At 43.0% G+C, this 21,795-nt stretch overlaps 1 protein-coding gene across 6 annotated transcripts; it reads right to left on the bottom strand.

Annotated features, from left to right (window-relative positions):
* Nucleotides 1-193: 193 nt before the first annotated feature.
* On the bottom strand, nt 194-21,429 carry SLC25A18 (solute carrier family 25 member 18). Of its 6 annotated transcripts, none has more exons than XM_077935191.1 (12): nt 21,255-21,429; nt 20,263-20,425; nt 19,164-19,316; nt 13,757-13,886; nt 11,918-12,040; nt 11,100-11,155; nt 9,167-9,257; nt 7,408-7,526; nt 6,309-6,501; nt 4,520-4,674; nt 3,476-3,551; nt 194-2,543 (listed from the first exon to the last, which is right to left on the bottom strand). In XM_077935191.1, the coding sequence occupies exons 4-12, from the start codon at nt 13,777-13,779 to the stop codon at nt 2,402-2,404; spliced, it is 978 nt and encodes a 325-aa protein (XP_077791317.1). In that variant the 5' UTR covers nt 13,780-13,886; nt 19,164-19,316; nt 20,263-20,425; nt 21,255-21,429; the 3' UTR covers nt 194-2,401. The 6 variants fall into 6 exon arrangements, with proteins under 6 accessions (XP_077791317.1, XP_028603506.2, XP_028603510.2 ...); XM_028747673.2 differs by having other exon boundaries at nt 13,757-13,883; XM_028747677.2 differs by lacking the exon at nt 11,918-12,040 and having other exon boundaries at nt 13,757-13,883.
* Between the last annotated feature and the right edge of the window lie 366 nt (nt 21,430-21,795).

Below are 21,795 nucleotides of genomic sequence, written 5' to 3'. Positions count from 1 at the left end.
GGTCATCAAGCAACCATGTTACTGAGCTTTACAGCAACACCTTCCCTCCATGTAGTTTCAGTTAGGGAGTGTAAAAAAAAAAGAACTGAGAATCAATGGTAACGTTTATCAGAAGGGAATTTTAGGCTAACATTTAGTTCACTATAAAGTTGGAAGCTTCAAGATTGGTATTGGGGAAATAAACTATGCAAACTGTAAGCAATCTGATTTATTAAGAGACAAGCTGCTTTTTAAGGTTAGAAGCAGCCATTTTACCACCCTGTCAAGATTAACATATATTTTTTAATACTATCCTTTAATAGAGTTCCCTGGGTAGGTTGCAAAAAGTTATGTGGTCATATTGTAGAAGGTAAGGCTTCAGAACAGGGGTGTCAGCAGGTAGTAGCATGAGAGTTGGTAATTACAACTGGCTTTTTTTAGAGGTTCCAAGCATAACAAACCATAAATTCTACATTTTTTAAAGCTATATCAGTCTAATGAAGCAGAACTACTTTATGTAAAATTTTATTTCTCCATGCATCAAGGAACAGGTTTACAGTAAGATTATTTTGTTTGACGTTGGATGGGTACTACTTTTCTGCTAGTTTCTCCATGGAAAGGGGGTAGAAACTAGTCATCTTGCTGGCCAATCAAAACACCATTGCACACACCAACTAGGGTAATCCTTGGCCCCTTTTTGCTATTGCCACTTTTAGGATTTTCTGTGCAGTGGTGAAAGCTACACATTCTTACCAAAAAATGAAGTCTCATATTTTCAAGAACTGAGTGGAAGAGAGATATGGTGGTTGCTATTAACTATAGTAGTGCTAAAGAACATTAAAGACCCTGTCTGATCAGACCTACCTAATCCAGCACTCTGTTCACACAGTGGCCAACCAAATGCTTGTGGGGGAAATGCAAGCAGGACCTGAGCACAAAAGCAGTCTCCTCTCCTGTGGTTTCCAGCCATTGGTATTCAGAAACATAATGCCTCTGGACCTTGTGGTTATGAGTAAACAAGGGGGCGGGAAGCTTTTGTCAGCCCAAGAGCTGCATTCCTTTGGTAGTCACCTGAGAATCACATGGCAGAACTGGGTGAGGCTAGAGGCAACAGTAGGCAGAGCAATGGATGCAGTTCTCACCTTTGCACAGTAGGCTACATCTCAGCCATCGAAAAGACATTTCCACATGCAGTCCAGGCAAGCAGCATTATCAAAGCTCAAAGACAATTTGCAGGCAGTAAGAGAACTCAGGAGGGCACAGACCATGACCAGTGAGAGGTGTGGTCTAGGAAAAGTCATATGGGCCAGAGACACGAGGGCTGGAAACTTCATTGTCTTTCTGTCTTCCATTTAAAGTAGGTGAGGAAGATGGTTCCTGACCATCCATTTGCATTGCTGAGCAGTCACTAAGGTGCAGCATGCTTTAGGGTTAGGCAAACACAAATTTTTCCTTTGTGTATGTATCTGTGTTGTCTAAACACAGCTCTGGGTTATGCACAAACAGCAAATGGGAAAGGTACCTCCCCCACCCACCTCAAGCTGAACAGCAGTTGGCAGACTGTCATCAGATGCTGTGACTAACACTATCCATTACAGATGTAGAAGAGGCTTAATAGAAACTTGCTGAGCTCAGATGGTCACATTAGAAATAATACACAATTAAGAACGGCCATTAATTTATGTGTACAAATACATGAACTGGAAGAGAAGAGGTTGGCAATGATGAGACTGCTTCTAAAATGAAAGATCAGAAAGGGTTCTGTAGTGAAATGTATACAGCAGTGCAGGATCACCAAATAAAATGTACAGGAAAATATTTCCAGCATGAGATCAGGGCAGCAAGGGTGAATTTAACCTCCACTAAACTGCTATCCTTGATCCAACTTGGAAGCATTTAAGAAATGACATAAAAATATGAAGTCGTGATATTTATAAATGCACTTGTAATGGAGAAGAACAAGCATCAGGCAGCACTGTGAAGGACCCCATAGATCCCTAGTAAAGTGTAAGCTTTGTAAGTAGATGGATCCAGATTCAATCTCTGGCCATACATACTGGAGAAAGAGCACCACTCCTGGTCTATTGTGGTGTGTGTGATAGATCAGCTTGAAAAGTGTTGGCCAACGTTTGGTGCAAGTAAGATAGAACACTTGCAACCCATTCCTTTTCATAGCACAACCTTTGGCATGTTAACTTTTAGGTCCCAGAAATCTGCCCAGTGCAGAGGATTGTTTTAGAAAATGAAGCAATGGCAAACCTGGAAGTGGTGTTTTTAGGCCGTCTTCCTGGATAGTGGTAGACTGGGTAGTTGTTCACAGCCATTCAAGTATTTACAGGGTGCTTCCATTTCTCTTCAAGTAGCTAGTGTCACAGAACTCTTGCAATCTTAATTCATGATCCAGTGTGTTTCGGAATGGGTACTACTTGAAATATTCCATGATATGTTCTCCAATGCCAATGAAATACATTCCTTGGGCTATGCCAAAGAGAGGAGCTATAACCAGTGCACGGCATCCTGCCCCTTTCATGAAGGCAGCGGGGCCCTCATGAATCCAGACCTTCCTGGAGAGGAGAGAAACAGCGTGGGTTGGTAAAACAGCTCCTGAACAGTTATTGTTACTATCAATTAGAGGGTTTTTTTTTCTATTTAGGGTTCTCTGAGTACAAGGCAAGGTGGCAGAGATGAGTCTCCTGATTACTTACATAGCTTCCTTTCAAGGCAGGAAGTGACAGCTGCCTTCCCAAATCAAGGCATAGCTGGGGAGTTGGAGGCAAAGGTGGTCAGGACCACAGCATGAGAGGAAAAAGAAACCAAGACTTCCATCCAGAGGTCATTGAACCCCAGCTCACCTCACCTCCAACCAGCACAGCCACAGGTCAGAAATCTTGTGAGTTGCAGTCTAGCAACATAAAGAACCAGAGAGTTCATCATCTCTGACCCCCCACTGCTCTTTAAAGTTAAAAGCACCCAAGAGTAAGCTGTGTTTAACTTAATATGTCAGCAACAGCCACGGCAAGAATTGGGAACCGTCATATTTGTGTTCCGCTGCCCCTTGTGGTCAGTTACTCAGAGCTGCTGCCTTTGAATATTTATTTCCTTTGCTGGCTGTTCATTTTCAATGTCTTACTTAAATGCTGTTGCAAGGGGGGAAGCTAGCTTATACTCAGAAATGCTATGTTTTTACAGTATACAATGGGAAATCATGCATCAGCTTGCTCAGTTACCAGCTTTTTCCTCCTAAGAAGAATGAATGAAGCAGAAACTGGAAAACCACAAAGTAGTGTAGAATGCTGCTGTTAAGGGTGCCAGCAACACTACTCCATTCCATCCTCTCTGGGGTTCCTCAAAGCCTGCTGCCATCTTTCTCTTGTGAGTGGATGGTGCCATTTCAGAAAGACGTGACAACTTACATTGCAAAATGTACACTGCAGAACATTGTTAACATAGAGCAATGACCTGAGTACCAGTAAAACAAGAGTTCAGGTCTGCTTACCTGGCACAGTCAACGATCCCATTGTAGGTGTCCTCTCCCAGTCCTTTCTTGAGAGTTTGAATTCGGGTCTTTAGAACTAAAACAAGCAGTAACTGATTTAAACTTTGCAAAGTTGCATGCTTTACAGACTTTTTAGTGCAAGCATACTTAACTGCAAGATTAGGGTTTTTATTTATTTGTTCATTTCATTCCTGGCATGAATACATGCTCCTGGTACTGGTCAGAAATGCAGTGTTGTTATCCCACATCAGTTCTTCATCAATCATCATTCATCACCATAATATTAAACACACGGTGCCTCACTAAAGCATTTCACATACATAAGTTCTTAGGCTATTCAGTGGTGTGAACTGAGGGTTTCTAGCATATAAGCTTATCATTAATTTTTCAGTTTTTATGTTTGTATTTTCATGGCAATCTTATCATAAATAGATATATCAAAATAAATCTGTCCTTTCTCCAATGAGTTCATGGTTCTCCACTAGCAGTTGGTTAGATGAAGGGGCTATGCCTTGTCCCAGTATCACCACTGAGCTTTCTATCCAAGCAGCAATTTAAACCCAGGTTCAACACTCTTATCGGATGTAGTCTGTTCACTGCATTAATATTGTTTCTCTAGTAAGGTTCACTTAATCATTATGCTGCTCCAGCTAATCTGTTGGTCGGCGCTGTTCCAGACAAGGCTCACTCATAATTGATTATAAGAAATAGCTCCCTCTATTTTCCTGGAATAAATAGTCTGCCTGATACAGTAAGTACTCTTAGTTGCTAACAGCCCATTCATGTGGTTGGGTAAGAAAAAGCTTCTATATACTCATGTGCGAAGTGCAGATTATTTTGCAGAGTATGTAAAACATTATGGACAATGCAACTTAGAAAGCAGCCTTATAAGGAGCTTAATTAATCTTGGGTCTGCGTTGGCAAGGTCTTAATAGTTCACTTGAAGCACTACTGCGGCCTCTTGGGAGGGAATAAAATTCATAAACACATACACACGTAAGCAAAAGTCACTGCCTTTTGATAATCGCACCATCTAATACCTACCATCCAATGGGGTCACGGCCACTGCAGCCACAGATCCTGCAATACAGCCTGAGATGAATGAATGGAAGAAAGAGGCTTTTTCATCAAGATTCGCCTGCCCCAGCTTGTTGATGTTGGCAAAAAGTGGGAAATATATAATAGAAAAGGGCACATCCCTGTTGAGAGTAGAAGTGAGACATTTTAGGTAAACAATACAATCAGCTAATCTCTTGTTGAAGCTGTTTTTCTCAACCAATTTTCACCTTCCCCTTTCACAGCTCAACTGTTCCTCCCATTTGGACTGCCATACTTTCTACCCTTGCAGTTGTTACAGGCTTTTATGTTTTCACACAAGTATACTTTCCCCACAGTTGCAATGTATCATGGAATTTTAAAACTTTAGGTACAGTGGTGCCCCGCAAGACGAATGCCTCGCAAGACGAAAAACCCGCAAGACGAAAGGGTTTTCCATCGCGGAGGCGCTTCACAAGACGAAGTTCCCTATGGGCTTGCTTCACAAAATGAAAACGTCTTGCGAGTCTCGCCCTTTTTTTCCCGCTTTCCCCCCCATTTTTCAAAGCCGCTAAGCTGTTAATAGCCTTTTAACAGCTTAGCTGCTAAGCCCGCTAAGCCGCTAATAGCGCTAAATCGCTAATAGCGCTAATCCGCTTAGCCGCCAATGGGGTTGCTTCGCAAGACGAAAAAACCGCTAGAAGAAAAGAATCGCGGAACGGATTCTTTTCGTCTTGCGAGGCACCACTGTATGTGCTTACATTTAGCTTTGATCCCAGCACCACCCTGAACAAACCCACCCTTGTGCAACTGAAAGCAAAGTCCCTATGTCCAGAGAACAGTCTGAAGATGTGACACATTCTAGCAGCTAAAATTATTTTATTTATTATCCCTACTTTTATTAAAAATATATATATCAAGGCAGCTTACAACATAAAATACAGTATCATTTATCTCTAAATATCTGTAAAACATAATTAAAAGCATTGATAAAACATTAGTTGATACTGTTCGGTTAATATGAGAAAATCATATTGTGAATGCCTGTCCATAAGGTATTTTGAGCACAAGTTGATGAGGACTTTGTGAATTAACACAAGATGTTGAACCTGGCCCACCAGCAAATTGGCAACCAGGGTCTCTCAGCAGTGGAGTAACATGTTCTAGTAATCTGCCTCTGTGAGCAGTCTGGCTGCTGCATCCTGCACTAGATGAAGCTTCCAAAGTGGAAGCATCCTGACCTTTTATAAGCTGCTTGAGTGGGAGACCACCTGTGAATATAAAGTACTTTGAGGTCTTTGGTTAGTATATGGGTTAGCAACCCTTCGTTTCTTATACCCCACAATGAGGAAAAGAGGGCTGTAGATTCAATATAGATCATAGCAATTGCTTCGGATCCAGATTTCCATGCACAATATGAAGCTCCCACTAATTCTCTCCCACCCCTGGTTAGCTTTAAGTGCTCAGGCAGCCATGTAAACAACCAATAGGGACTTACGTGTGGAGCTCATGAGTATGGAGTTCCTGGATCCAAGTCATGGTTTAAAAGCAAAAGACCCTCCTTTAGAATGGGAAGTCAATCCTTCTAGGGCATGAAGGGCATTTATAGAAATTGAAGCATTCTTCTCTGCCTCCAGGTGCAGACCAACACTGAGAAGATATCTCCTTGTTCTGGGACCAGCACATCTCAGCCTGCCTTAGGTAGCCTGAATGCTAAATTTCCTTTCTCAAGACCTCTAGACTAAAGCAGCTTGCCATCCTACAATGAACAGGAAGGAACAGTTCACTCTCTTCTAACCTGAGCAAGGTGGCTCCCAGCCCTTTATACAGGCCTGCAACTCCCTGGGTGCACAGGAGATCTCTGGCAATCATGAAAGCAGAGGGGCGTTTAGAGGCTGCTGTGGACCCAGCTGTGTAAGGCTGTCCTGGTGGTGAATGGGAGGTGGCAGCAGCTGGTCCATCCTGCCCCAAGGCCTTCTGCTGATGAGCAGCTAAAAGAAAACAAGCAATAAAACTCCTAACTTTCCATTGTCACTCCATGGGTCCCTTGCATTGCAGTCTCAGGAACATCATAGCACCTCATCTCCAGCAACAATTACCCCAATCCCAATATATTCTGGTACTACTACAGTGGGGTAGGACACCTCCAGTTTAGGGGCAATCTTGGCCCACTATGAGGTTCAAGTTGGTCCGTGAAGCCATTTCCCACAAACCATGGCTACCTGTCCATTAGCTGACATAACTGGCCAATGTCAGCAGATGAGTGGGATTCATTTCTGCCGGGGAATGCAGGGAATGTGCTGGTGAAACAGACCCTTGCAGCCAGCAGGGTTGAACCCTTTGATCACCAGCTGGTGAGTGGAGGGTTCAATCCTGGTCAGTCTGGCTGTGCATGTCTGTTCCCCTAGTAGGAACAGGTGTTTGCAGCAAGAGTGTGGTGTGGAGCTGTTTGAAAGCTCTTTTGCAAACAGTTCCACAATGTTCTTTAAATGTATGAAAACCATAGGTTTAAAGAGCCGTGCAGAGCTATCTGCAAAAGGGCATTTAAACTGCCCCACTCTGCACTTTGAAGTGCCAACAATTAGAGTTTCAAGCATAGCAGCAACAGGAGATAAGGGGAGATTAGGACCTAGCTCACTGGACAGAAAAGGTTCTCCACACCTATACTCTAAGTAACTCAGATATTAATTTGCTTATTTGCCCAGTAAAAGCACATTTTGGCAAGTAACCACTATTAGGCAACAGCAAAATATGGACAGAAGTATAACAGAGACAAGTAATGGGAATTAGGGGCTGTGTCTGAGAAATAGAGATAGTTGGAGTTCATTTAATTCAAGACTTTGCTTTCACCATCATTCCACCCCCCCAAAAAAAAGGGGGGTGGAATGGGAACTTACCTAGCCGCCCAGCATCCTGGAGCTGGATTTTCAACATTTCCATTGGAGATGTGACCACTACCTGGCAAGTCCCAGCTCCACAGCCAGCAAGCATCTCTCTCACCAATGACAATTCTTTTCTGTCAAAAGAAGCATAGATGCAAAATAAATGCACTTCCACAACTATAGGCTTGCCAAACTATCATGAGAGTGGCCTGGTCTGGGCTATTTCTGTGCCTTCCATAGAGTGAAGCTTTTCACAGCCTGGAGATCAACAGGGATCCACACTTCCACTCCCATGGTTAGCCCCAGCTTTCCTGTCTAGCTTGGAGATGGAGAGAGAGAAAAAGACTCAGCTGTGCAATGTGCAAAAAGGGGACAAAAAGGGGAAAGATACCCATTTATGCTCCAGCTCCTGTCAAGAGATAAAGGTTGAGCTGGTCCTTTTGATGGTGGGCGGCTGAAGTGCCTTGGCTTCCTGCCATCAGAATGGTGAGTCCTTGGGTGGAATTTAGTGTTGCACTGTAATAATCATTCCCACAGCACAAGCATTTTTGCTTGCCAGACAGAACAATCTTCTCCCACACTGTTCTGAAGGCTTCCCCAATCCTCCAGAGCAGATTTGGGTGATGCTTGAGTGGGTGAACTCCCATTGTGCTAGCAGAACTCTTTACGATAGTTTATACTAGCACACCAGGTTAGTTGAATCCAGCCCCTAAAGTTTCACTGCAGGCCATTTTACAGAGGAACTCGGAGCACCTTGGGTGATTCATACTAAGACAAGACTCAGCTCCCCTCCCACAAGTCAGGGATAAAGGTTGCATTCTTATATATGTTCAGATGGGAGTAAACCCTGTTGAACACAGTGAAGCTCTCCTCTGTGTAAACATGCATAGGGTTGCACTGGAGAGGAATGGCAAGGACCTAGTGGTCAAAAGTTTTGGCCTGGCTACCAAGGCTAGATGAAATTAGTGGACCTGTAGAGATGAGCATTGTCTGCCAAAAGAAGTCACTGTCAAAGGTGCAAGAGCAGAAGCTCTATGAGACACGTACACAAAATTATAACATCTTCCTCAAATGTCTCCTCCTCTCTCTACAGGTACATAAGCCTCTTGGCTCACCTGAGATATGAGCTGCCTATAGTTTGTAGCCTGCAAGTACAGACTACACCAAAGAACACTGGCAGGAGTCAGGTAGCGGCTCTCCACTTTGAACAGTGAAAGTGGCAATTTTAGCTCAAGCCTGTTGTGCCTCTGTTAGTGGGAATTTCAGGAGTGAACACTGTCAGAGGAACACCGAGGAAGGACTACAGATTCATATCTCTCTCTCTCTCTCTCTCTCTCTCTCTCTCTCTCTCTCTCTCACACACACACACACACACACACACACACACACACACCTGCCTCTACACTGCCACTGTGACCTAAAGCAAGGACATTGGTAGGAGGCTTACAAATTGACTGTGGTGTGATATACTAGAGGGTGGGGAGAATGGGGCCACTATCAGGATTTGATGATGTTAGGCTGACTGTTACTATTCTCATACTATTTATTTTCACATGCTGCTCTGATGGTGCTTAGCTTTAAAAAAAATTCTATAATTTATTCATGATGAGATTTTGGTGTTTCATTGTATCCTTTAAACTGTTTTATAGGAGGACTTTTTGGTTTTGAACAGCATCCCACAAATGGCAAAATGACAATAAAAAAGATAGATGAATAGATCAATAAATAATAAAAACAAAGAAACTGGAATTATTGAATGCTTTTTACCCCATACCCATCTTGGGAGAGTAACTGTCGGAAGAAATCATTGGCTGCCAACTTGATTGCTTTTTCAGGAGTGACAAGAGTCAGGTTTACAGCAGCCCCTATGAGAAGATGGGAGAGGCAATAAGGCACCCAGTTTTATGGTACATTAATACATTAATCCTCTGGTAATATGTACTAAACACACTCCTGGAGGTTTCTGGAAGGTAGCAAATTAAAATATTAATGATATCCCAATTAAAATGATATTAAACTGGATGAAACACTAGCACTAGAAATATTTCCCCAATTTAACATGGAGTACCAAATGTCAGAAAAAATTGCTTATACAGTAAAGTCTTGCCGTTTCCAGAAGACACTCCTTGCTCTCTCGATGGTGCATGAAGAATGAACTCAAGAGGGCACTGTTGGTCAATTTTAAAGATTGTGATGGGACAACAGGGAAATGGTAGTCTCTTAGCTAGTTAAACAAAAGTAACTGTGAAATACGAATTAATTTGTTACAGGATGCTCAGACAGCCATTTTAGTGCCCTAATAGCATCCTGTGAGGCATAGCAGGAAATCTGGGTATCTCAAAAAAGCACCCCCGAACTCTCCAAAAGTTCCTTTTTGATCTGTCACTGGCCACCTGAAATTGTGCAGTCCAGGAAGGACTGTACCACTACAGGTGCCGGGTTGCCCCCAAGATTGGAGGGGCTGGTGCACATGTGACATCATACACATGCCACACATCACGTGACCTCATACACATCTTCCAATGCCATGCAGACTGGACCAGCGCGGCCTAGCGGAAGGCTGGACTGGTCCCCACAGTGTTGGGAGGTGCTGTGGGGACCAGCATGGCCTGTTGCAAGGCCTAGCAGAAGCCTGTACCGGCCTGTGTGGTGTTGGGAGACACTGAGGGGACTGCCCTGGTCTGCACAGCATCTCTCAATACTGTGGGGACTGGTGCAGCCTAGCAGAAGGCTATCCATTTTTACACACACACAAAGAGATTTGCAGTTCCTTGAAGTACAAAAAATATGCATTATGAAAATCCTCCCACATTTTATTAAAATATGCTCTCTCTTTTATTGGGTCTTATAAACAAGAATACATACAAGTATACCAAGTTTTCTCATGTCATTTGTATATCACAAAAATAGCATAATAAACGTGGAAAAATATCTACAACATATGTTTCATTATTAGTGGACAATGTACAGGTTCTTGGTTCATTAATTGGTTTAAACAAGAAAGAAAGAAAGAAAGAAAGAAAGAGAGAGAGAGAGAGAGAGAGAGAAGGGGGGAAGAGGGGGAGCGGGGAATGGTGAGTGGGTTGCGGTTGGGTGGTTATGCTTCTATTTTTCTACTGGGGGGGCGTTGTGTCAGCATTACTTGTATGGGTTCTCTTCCTATTCACTTGTCATATTTCCTTGGTGGTGAGAGAGGTTGAGGGTGGCTTAGGCCCTAAGCCTTAGGGTGTGGTTGGGTCTTCTTTGGTTGGTTGTAATAAGAGTTGTTTTTGTGTGTGAATGGGGTGTGAGTGCGTATTTTTTAATCAGGTTAGCCAGATTGATTCATATGCTGTTGGCAGATTCTTGTTGTCTCGTTGGTCTGTATATATGATAAAGGGGAACCAAACCAGGGTGAAGGTGTCTTCCTCTATATGTCCCCATGTCAGTTTCAGTTTATTGGTTAGTTTATCTAATAAGGCTGTTTCCCATACTATTTGATACCATTGGTCCATGCTTACTCCTGACAGGTCTCCCCAGTGTCTGGCTATGTTGTTAAATATGCTCTTTTGATACCAATATTTAAAATTTCACTTCAAACATCCTCCCCGATTATCTCTATTGTTCAATTGAGATAACTGAAACAACAGCAAAAGCATTTTGCCCATTGCGCTTTGCTATTGCAGTTCAGACAAAAAGGATGGCCTTTCCATTTTTATAAGCATTACCTCGATACATGCCAAAGAACCCCTCTGATTTAATTGTCTTCACCAAACAATCCCTCCTAGAATAAGAGAGGAATAGAGAGAAACAAGAGTTAGCAACATGTATTTCAAGATTGCGACTGACTTTTGTGTCTCTGACCAGTTCCCCCAACTGTCTGATGTTCAGTAGGTGCTTACTTGGGGCACTGCGTTCTCAGCTATAGCACCAAAACTATGGAACTCCTTTCCCAAATACATTTGCTCTCCCGAATCTCTGCTGGTCTTTGGGCAACAAGAAAAGGTGGTGGTGTTTTTCAGGACACTTTCTGAATTTAATTTGTGGTTGATATATCCCTGCTGCTTGGTTGGTTGTGACTTTTGCATTTTATATTTGCAAGAATTTTTTAGCTACTTTTCAGAATGTAAATTTAAAAAACCCAGAATACATATGTTTGAGTGAGTTCCAGCACCTCTTTTTCTAGAAAAATAGTACTTGTCATATCCATCCATTGCAATGGGTCTACTCTGAGAATTAGGGGTATGGGTAGAAGAATGAGTAGAAAAGAGAGAACTTGGAAGGAGTTCAACCATCCCCAACTTCTTTCTTTGTTTGCTAGACTTATATCCCACCTTTTTCTTCCAAGAGCTCAAGGTGGCGTACATGATTATACCCCTTCTCATTTAATCCCCACAATAACCCTGTGAGGTAGATTAGACTGAGAGGCAGTGAGGTTTGAAAGATACATAATTCAAACCAGATTGGACTCTAATACCCAGTTTAGAGCCTAATACCCCATGCCACACCACACATATCACACTAAACAAAGCCTTACAACACATACATTCCGGTGTAGATGGCTTGTCCTTGCTGGTTCTGGAGACGGGTTTTAGCCAAATCAATGGGGAAAACACAAGTCACCCCCACAAGACCTGCTATACCTCCGTTGATTAACTTAGCTGGAAGGCTGTAAAGTATAAGATAAGTTACAAAGATATTCCTTGGTACAGGGATTCTAGCAGATTATTATTATTATTATTATTATTATTATTATTATTATTATTATTAGTCACCTCCACACTTATACCCACCCTGTTCTCCAAGGAGCACAAGGCAGCAGACATACAGTACATGCATGCCCTGATAGCTTTCCACCACAGCTACGCAGCCCTTGGTCCAAAAAGTTTCCCCACCCCTGCTTTAAAGCAATTCCATGAGTTGTGATAGGAGCCTCCATGACCTTCACCTTTGTTATCTTCTCTTGTGCTCATCCTGGCACTCACATTCAGTTGCAATGCACATAGGGGCTTTTTTTAAAAGAACTTTGCTGGATCTGGTTCATCTAGTGCAGGATGAACAGCAGCTGAGTTGATGTGTAAAGGAAGCCAACAAACAAGGCATGAAGACAACAGTCTATCCATGCAGCTTCACACACACACACCCTCTAGTCACTAGTTTTTAGAAGCAAACTTCTTTTGAACACGAAGGCTCCATTTAGCTACAAGCCATTCATAGACATAGCATTAATTTTTCTAAGCCTCTTTGAAAGCCCCTAAACTAACACATATCACTGCATCTTATGGCAGCAGATTCTGTAAGCAAATTATGCCTTATGCCTTTCACTAGGTCACTTTAAGTACAGTAGTACCTCGAGTTACAGACGCTTCAGGTTACAGACTCCGCTAACCCACAAACAGTACCTCGGGTTAAGAACTTTGCTTCAGGATGAGAACAGAAATTGTGCAGTGGCAGTGGGAGGCCTCATTAGCTAAAGTGGTCTTCAGGTTAAGAACAGTTTCAGGTTAAGAACAGACCTCCAGAATGAATTAAGTTCTTAACCCGAGGTACCACTGTACTAGTAATGTGGACTAGTAGAGTCACTGTTTCTGCACCATGATTTCTGTTCATGCCCATAATCACAAGGAAAATTTTTTGTCAGGACCAGAAGCGTCAGGGCATCAAAATAATGCATAACATAGAGAAGGTTTTCTTTTTTTCTCTCCCCCCCCCCTTATCTCATAATACACTAGAACCCATGATCATCCAATGAAGCTGAATGGTAGAATATTCAGGGAAGACAAGAGGAAGGGCTTCCTCACACAGCAGCATAATTAAACTCTGGAATTCACTACCACAATATAAGGTGATGGCCATCAACTCAGACAACTTTAGAGAAGGATTAGACAACTGCAGGGAGGACAAGGTCTCCAATGGCTACTATTCACAATGACTGTATACAGCCTCCAGGATCTACCAGTCACGGGGAAACAACAGCAGGGGAGGGCTATTGTCCTGATGTCCTGCCTATGGGCTTCCCATTGGCATCTAGCTGGCTAGTGTAAGCTAGATTGGTCTTTGGTCTGATTCAGCAGGGCTCTTCTTATGTTCCTAGTCAACACTGAAAGCACCAGGCTCACAGGGTAGATGACATCCACAAGCAGCAAGCTTAGAGATGGCTCTGAGCTATTTTACAACTTGAACAACACTGAGCCAGGTTATTCAGCCTTTCAGGCAGAATTAAAACTAGCAAAAAATGTCTGAAAAATAGAGGACATTAACTATCCTCTGCTCCATCCTGTTGCCTGTCCACCAGTTCCTACACATAAGCTAAGCATCATTTATATCACTGGAGCATGGAATTCCCCACTTTCAAAAGGCAAGGAGCAAAAAGGACAGGGCTGACCTAATCTTCTTCTTGTCCCTCATTGTTCCTTGGGGATGTTGTCTCTTGGTGACAGCAGCAGCTGCTTGTGCTGCTGACACAGGAAAATTCTTTCAAATATGGAGGCGCATTCCTCTTTGTCTTTGTTCTGCTGGGGAAGAGAACACCATTAGTGCTTCTTGAAATGCTGCTTGCCAGGGGTATATTACAGGTAACAAATGACAGTGTCAGTTCTAAAACATAGAGGCAATTTATCACTTAATCAGCTCCTGGAGAAGTCAGATGAATAGCTTCCCAGAGGCCACCAAACACAAAAACAGGGGGTTTTGTCTCAAATGCAACCCAACCTGGGCACTTTTAAGCCACTATTTTGTAAAAGAAGTGCCAAGGAAACGCCTACCATTCTGGACCCAGAGAGGCCAAAGAATCTCCAGAGGAGGAGAGAAGGGGATGTGGGCACATGCCTCACCAAGGGGGATGAGACAAGGGTTAGAGAACATTAACCAGACATTGCCCCCTGAAGTCTATAATACTGATCACAAAATTTGGTGTGGAAATGATGACTAAAATCACTAGGAGATGCATAGAACTGTGACATAATTCTATTAAACTCTGAAGTGGGAAATTAGTGGGTACTGGAGGTACCAAAAAGTGAGGTTCTGAAGTTCCATGAAAGATTGCCCAGAAGTGTGCTGTGAGTGGGGAGTTAGCTTGGATGGACAAATAGGAACTACTGCAGATTATTTGTTAAGTATCTCATTCTTTCTGGAAGATGAGCCCCTCAGGTCGGAAGGCGTTCAACATGCTACTGGGGAAGAGCGGAGGACAAGTACAAGTAGATCCAGAGCTGATGAAGCGGCTGGGCCAAAGCCGAAAGGACGCTCAGTTGCGGATATGCCTGGAAGCGAAAGGAAAGTCCAATGCTGTAAAGAAAAATATTGCATAGGAACCTGGAATGTAAGAACCATGAACCTGGGTAAGTTGGAGGTGGTCAAAAATGAGATGGCAAGAATAAATATTGACACCCTGGGCATCAGTGAACTAAAATGGACGGGAATGGGCGAATTCAGTTCGGATGACCATCACATCTACTACTGTGGGCAAGAAACCCGTAAAAGAAATGGAGTGGCCCTCATAGTCAACAAAAGAGTGGCGAAAGCTGTACTGGGATGCAATCTCAAAAATGATAGAATGATCTCGATACGAATCCAAGGCAGACCTTTTAACATCACAGTAATCCAAGTTTATGCACCAACTACTGGTGCTGAAGAATCTGAAATTGACCAATTCTATGAAGACTTACAACACCTTATAGAAGTGACACCAAAGAAGGATGTTCTTCTCATTATAGGGGACTGGAATGCTAAAGTAGGGAATCAAGAGATAAAAGGAACAACTGGCAAGTTTGGCCTTGGAGATCAAAACGAAGCAGGGCAAAGGCTAATAGAGTTCTGTCAAGAGAACAAGCTGGTCATCACAAACACGCTTTTCCAACAACACAAGAGACGACTCTACACATGGACATCACCAGATGGGCAGCATCAAAATCAGATTGATTATATTCTCTGCAGCCAAAGATGGAGAAGCTCTATACAGTCAGCAAAAACAAGACCTGGAGCTGACTGTGGCTCAGATCATCAGCTTCTTATAGCAAAATTCAAGCTTAAACTGAAGAAAGTAGGAAAAACCACTGGGCCGGTAAGATACAATCTAAGTCAAATCCCTTATGAATACACAGTGGAAGTGACAAACAGGTTTAAGGATTTAGATTTGGTGGACAGAGTGCCTGAAGAACTATGGATGGAGGCTCGTAACATTGTACAGGAGGCAGCAACGAAAACCATCCCAATGAAAAGGAAATGCAAGAAAGCAAAGTGGCTGTCCAACGAGGCCTTACAAATAGCAGAGGAGAGAAGGCAAGCAAAATGCGAGGGAGATTGTGAAAGATAGAGGAAATTGAATGCAGATTTCCAAAGAACAGCAAGGAGAGACAAGAAGGCCTTCTTAAACGAGCAATGCAAACAAATAGAGGAAAACAACAGAATGGGAAGAACCAGAGATCTGTTCAAGAAAATTGGAGATATGAAAGGAACATTTTGTACAAAGATTACCATAATAAAAGACAAAAGTGGAAAGGACCTAACAGAAGCAGAAGACATCAAGAAGAGGTGGCAAGAATACACAGAGGAACTATACCAGAAAGAAATGGATGCCTCGTACACCCTAGGTAGTGTGGTTGCTGACCTTGAGCCAGACATCCTGGAAAGTGAAGTCAAATGGGCCTTAGAAAGCACTGCAAATAACAAGGCCAGTGGAAGTGATGGTATTCCAGCTGAACTATTTAAAATTTTAAAAGATGATGCTGTTAAGGTGCTACACTCAATATGCCAGCAAATTTGGAAAACTCAGCAGTGGCCAGAAGATTGGAGAAGATCAGTCTACATCCCAATCCCAAAGAAGGGCAGTGCCAAAGAATGCTCCAACTACCGCACAATTGCACTCATTTCACACGCTAGCAAGGTTATGCTTAAAATTCTACAAGGAAGGCTCAAGCAGTATGTGGATCGAGAACTCCCAGAAGTGCAAGCTGGATTTAGAAGAGGCAGAGGAACCAGAGACCAAATTGCAAACATGCGCTGGATTATGGAGAAAGCTAGAGAGTTCCAGAAAGACATATACTTCTGCTTCATTGACTATGCAAAAGCCTTTGACTGTGTCGACCACAGCAAACTATGGCAAGTTCTTAAAGAAATGGGAGTGCCTGATCACCTCATCTGTCTCCTGAGAAATCTCTATGTGGGACAAGAAGCTACAGTTAGAACTGGATATGGAACAACTGATTGGTTCAAAATTGGGAAAGGAGTACGACAAGGCTGTATTTTGTCTCCCTGCTTATTTAATTTATATGCAGAATACATCATGCGAAAGACTGGGCTGGATGAATCCCAAGCTGGAATTAAGATTGCCGGAAGAAATATCAACAACCTCAGATATGCAGATGACACAACCTTGATGGCAGAAAGTGAGGAGGAATTAAAGAACCTTTTAATGAGGGTGAAAGAGGAGAGCGCAAAATATGGTCTGAAGCTCAACATCAAAAAAACGAAGATCATGGCCACTGGTCCCATCACCTCCTGGCAAATAGAAGGGGAAGAAATGGAGGCAGTGAGAGATTTTACTTACTTGGGCGCCATGATCACTGCAGATGGTGACAGCAGCCATGAAATTAAAAGACGCCTGCTTCTTGGGAGAAGGGCAATGACAGGCCTAGACAGCATCTTGAGAAGTAGAGATGTCACCTTGCCAACAAAGGTCCGTATAGTTAAAGCCATGGTCTTCCCAGTAGTGATGTATGGAAGTGAGAGCTGGACCATAAAGAAGGCTGATCGCCGAAGAATTGATGCTTTTGAATTATGGTGCTGGAGAAGACTCTTGAGTAGTCCCATGGATGGCAAGAAGATCAAATGCATCCATTCTTAAGGAAATCAGACCTGAGTGCTCACTGGAAGGACAGATCGTGAAGCTGAGGCTCCAGTACTTTGGCCACCTCATGAGAAGAGAAGACTCCCTGGAGAAGACACTGATGCTGGGAAAGATGGAGGGCACAAGGAGAAGGGGGCGACAGAGGACGAGATGGTTGGATAGCGTTTTTGAGGTTACCAGCATGAGTTTGACCAAACTGCGGGAGGTAGTGGAGGACAGAGGTGCCTGGCGTGCTCTGGTCCATGGGGTCACGAAGAGTCGGACACGACTAAACGACTAAACAACAACAACAACAACAACAACAACAACATCTCATTCTTTGAGATCAGCAATAAAGAGATCAATGTTGCATCTCTGCGAAATTTAGAAGACTAGCTGCTGAATCTGGGTCTTTTTTCTGGCAGTGAGATGAGAGTAGGATAACCTTGTTGGTTTTACTTCACCTGAAGGCGGCAGCAAAAGACTTCTTAAATCCTGGAGGATGACAACAACAGGGAAGCATGAAAGGCATGGCGTGTTCAAACAATTTCCATGCTTTTGAAGGGGTTGGGAGTGTCTTGATGTTGCCTTAGCGGCCATCATTGAACAAAAGACTGTGTGTATTCATGGTCATCATTATGCTGTTTGTGTATTATATAACTTACTTGCCCAGCCATGCCAAAAGAAGTCAAGCAACAATTTTGCAAGGCCAATGAGTCACACATAAACAATTAGTCATGTACAACCAGCTAGAATTATTTAATATTTAATTATTGTTGCTACAAAATATCTTTCAGGTTTGGTTTATTACCAAAATACTACTAGTGACTTTTGCAGTTAGTCATCATTCACATGCATGCACTAAATTTATTTTCTCACATTTATATCCCATACTGTATTTCTTCCAAGGTGGTGCACATTTGGTTTTCAGGCTGACACCCATCCACTTACTTACTCTCAGCAAGGTAGTGACCTCATGTGCCTTCAGACCTAACCCTGGGGCATATTTGCATTAGTTATACCACAAGTGCCAAAAGCAGCATCTGGAATGTGGTAGCAGTTTGCACAGATAGTGTCATTCCAGCATTCCACTCTGGAACAGGGGCTAACAACTCTCATATAAGCTAGCTAGGGTAAAGGTAAAAGTAAAGGGACCCCTGACCGTTAGGTCCAGTCACAGATGACTCTGGGGTTGCGGTGCTCATCTCGCTTTACTGGCCAAGGGAGCCGGCGTTTGTCCGCAGACAGCTTCCTGGTCATGTGGCCAGTATGGCTAAGCCACTTCTGGCGAACCAGAGCAGCACATGGAAATGCTGTTTACCTTCCCGCTGGAGCGGTACCTATTTATCTGCTTGCACTTTGTGTTTTCGAACTGCTAGGTTGGCAGGAGCAGGGTAGAATATCATTTTTAAAAGAAAAGAAAAAACATATAGACCTTCCCTTCTTGCTGCTCTGATGTGCCTTTAATGAAAGGAACAGTTGTACTCACAGGAACAATGGAAGGTGTGGCATAGGATAATCTTCGAATCATAGAATTGTAAAGTTGATAGCGACCCTAAGTATTATCTAGTATCCAATCCCCTGCAATGCAGGAATATGTAGCTGTCCCATTTGAACCTGGAACCTTGGTGTTATCAGAACTGTGCTCTAACCAACTGAGCTATCAGGAAGCTCACAAACAACATTACACATTTGAACCTTTGTCTCTAAATTACTGTGTGTGAGGCATGTAGGTCCCTGACAGTATAAGAACATCTTTGTAAGAAATAGCTAAACAGAACAAAATAATTTCTGTCCTTCATTTATAACTATTAGGAATCTGAAAGAAGTTCCTCCTCAGAGTTAGGACTTCATAAAGAAAAGCATGCATTGTAGACTGTCTCTGAAATATGAAGTTTTAGAATATATCCCTGTGAGTGAAACACATGCAAATTCAGAAGTCGGGAAAGATGGGAAGCTAGCTTACCTTCCTTATTTGCAAGCAGCCGGTTCCCTCCCTTCCTTCCTTCTCTCTTTCAGTTTTTAGTCTCTGACTCACATCTGGATTCCTCCAACAAGCAAAGCCTATCCAGTGTTTAAGGGGTGGTTCACAAATTCCCAGTGATTTTGTGTAAATACACTGTAAGTGGGAGAGGAAAAAACACACATCTCTGTACTCATCAAGCCTCTCCTTTTTGGGCCTGGTAAAAGAAGTGCCCCAAGCTCCACCCAGGAGAACAAGCACACCTTAAAAATGTGCTTTTAACCTTAAAACCGGTTTTTAGACAAACACTGTTTGCATTTCAGCCTGCTTAGGCAAGTGCTGTTTCCACAAGTGCCAGCTGTAATTTCACTGGTTGTTAATAGCAACACTTTCTTTGTTATTAACTGGGGAAGTGAGGGAAGTTTTTAATATTTAACGCTGTACTGTTTTTAACACTTGATTGGGAGCCGCCCAGGGTGGCTGGGGAAACTCAGCCAGATGGGCGGGGTATAAATAATAAATTATTATTATTACTATTACTACTATTATTATTATTATTATTATTATTATTATTATTATTATTACTACTACTACTACTACTACTACTACTGCAATGCAGTGTTGCTGTTGACCCCTGACATCAGTCAATTAAAGTGTAACCTCAACTATGAACTCACTACATGGCCATAGGACAAGACAGTGTTTCCCAAAGCTCTGTTCTCTATTTTCATTGTAAGAATGACAACCCTGTGTCCTACGCTTCAGGATTACTACTAAAACAACGTACAAAAAGTTAACATTTAATTCCTGCCAGGGACAGCATCGCCCGCTGCTGTGGTGGCAGTGATGGCTGCAGCGCACTCCTTGGAGGCCGGATCAGCTGCCTCCCTGGCAGCCCGCCATGCCACCTCCACAATGGCCTCTTGAAAAAGAGGCACTGCTGGTCTCCTCACACCCCTAGGGAAGAAATGTCAGCAGCTGCCCTCTGGGGTCTACTGGGCTCCGCACCCCACCCCATGGTGTCTGATTCCTACTTAAACCATCAGGCAAGCTTAATTTGATTCCCACCCACCCCTTGTTCTCAATGTAGATCCTCACTCACCCCTTCTTCCCCAACCAAGAGCGGTGGTGCCATTTTGTGGTTCGCCTCAGGTGCCAAAATGTCTTCAGCCGGCCCAGATTCCTGCAGCAAGTTTTTCTTTGTGTGAAATAGCTAGGCCAAACTGCATTAAGCTTCAGGGATCCCGCTTATCCAAGGGTGTATTCTTAACAACCAAAAAATATACACAAGTTCTATAAGGATAACCATGTTTGTTTTTACAGACTAAATACTAGCAAATCTACTGTCATGAAAGCTCGTGTGGTAAAACATTCAGTCACAGGATTCTTTGTGGTTTAGATGTCCTATTAATATTTAAGGGCATATATAAGATATTTTAACTATTTCCTTCCTGCTTTTATGTAGATTCAGGGCCAAACTAGGCCAGAAATTAATACTTCGAATCAGTATCTACATTGGGAGGAAATTCCCTATTGCTGCCAGTAGGGGATTTCCTACAAACCCAGATACTTGTTAAATCCCCCTCCACACCTGTTGTGTAGAAATTTTGTTTTCGTTTTTTCCCGTGTAAATTTTTTGCAATATGTGAGTCTCTAGTGTCGAATGTCAACATGCCACATTGGGATTTAAATGGAAAATAATAATTAAAGCAAGCATCATGTCCCTTGAAATCCAGGACATTTCAGTCAAATTCCTAGGCAAACACAGGAGATTTGCTCCCTTTTCTTTCGCTGACACCCCACCCCCACTTCTGAAACACACTTTTCAGACACATTTCACTTCAGTTCATTCCTTCAGGAAACTCTAGGCCATCAATCCTGATGTTACCACAGGGAAATGTGTTTCTTGTGCAGTTTATGTCTCTGAGACATTTGCTCGAGGGCCAGTGGTGTGTAGAGAAACAAGATATGCATTAATTTCCTCAATAATTTTACCTGGGGCAAAATGGACACTAATATGTTGCCTTCTGCCGTTCTAAGTTTTGTTCTTACTTCTGCACTGGTAGAGAAACAAAAAAAGAAAGCAATACCTACCTCAGCAAGCTGGTGCTTTATGTTCAGCCATGTCCCAGTACATTCTGTTAGCCATCAGCCTTGCAAGACTCCAGATTATTTCTGGAATCCATTGATGTCTGTTGTTGCCAAACTTCTTAGATATCAGCAAACTAGGGGCCCTTCAGGCATAAATGACCCTTAGGCAACTCCTGCCTCAGTAGTAATTGTGGCAACTAAGATATGTAGAGGACAGGCAGCGGCCATGGCTATGAGGCTCTCCAGCAGTCTATAGACCGGAGGTGGGGGTGGGGCCTGTTGGTCGGTGCAGATCCCTCCCTTTACCAAATGGTCAAACAGGAATGCTCCACTTATGTCTATCTGCAGAGTGCTCTGACCCCAGTGCCACCCCTTGCTTTCAATATTGGGCCTGAGATTGCAGGGTCAAAGAGGCTGTAATTGTGGAACAGCCTAGCTTGTACGTTACATTCTTTACCATGTAATTGTAGAGTTGGAAGGTACACTAGGGGTCAACTAGTCCAAGCCCTGGCAATGCAGCAGTATGCTATGGTTAGGTTGGTAG

The sequence above is a fragment of the Podarcis muralis genome, chromosome 10 (genome assembly GCF_964188315.1).
Source record: "Podarcis muralis chromosome 10, rPodMur119.hap1.1, whole genome shotgun sequence".
Lineage (NCBI taxonomy): Eukaryota > Metazoa > Chordata > Lepidosauria > Squamata > Lacertidae > Podarcis > Podarcis muralis.
Note: the sequence above shows the minus strand (reverse complement) of the source record. Positions and strands in the feature narration are given on the sequence as shown.

Excerpts from the sequence above, each read along its gene's own strand:
- SLC25A18 (XM_077935191.1), bottom strand. The coding sequence starts at position 13,779 with ATGAGGGACAAGAAGAAGATTAG. Across the intron at positions 9,258-11,099 it reads GTTCTTTGGCATGTATCGAG|GGGCTGCTGTAAACCTGACT; the intron begins GTAATGCTTATA and ends ATCTTCTCATAG. Across the intron at positions 3,552-4,519 it reads GGCCGTGACCCCATTGGATG|TTCTAAAGACCCGAATTCAA; the intron begins GTAGGTATTAGA and ends TGCTTGTTTTAG.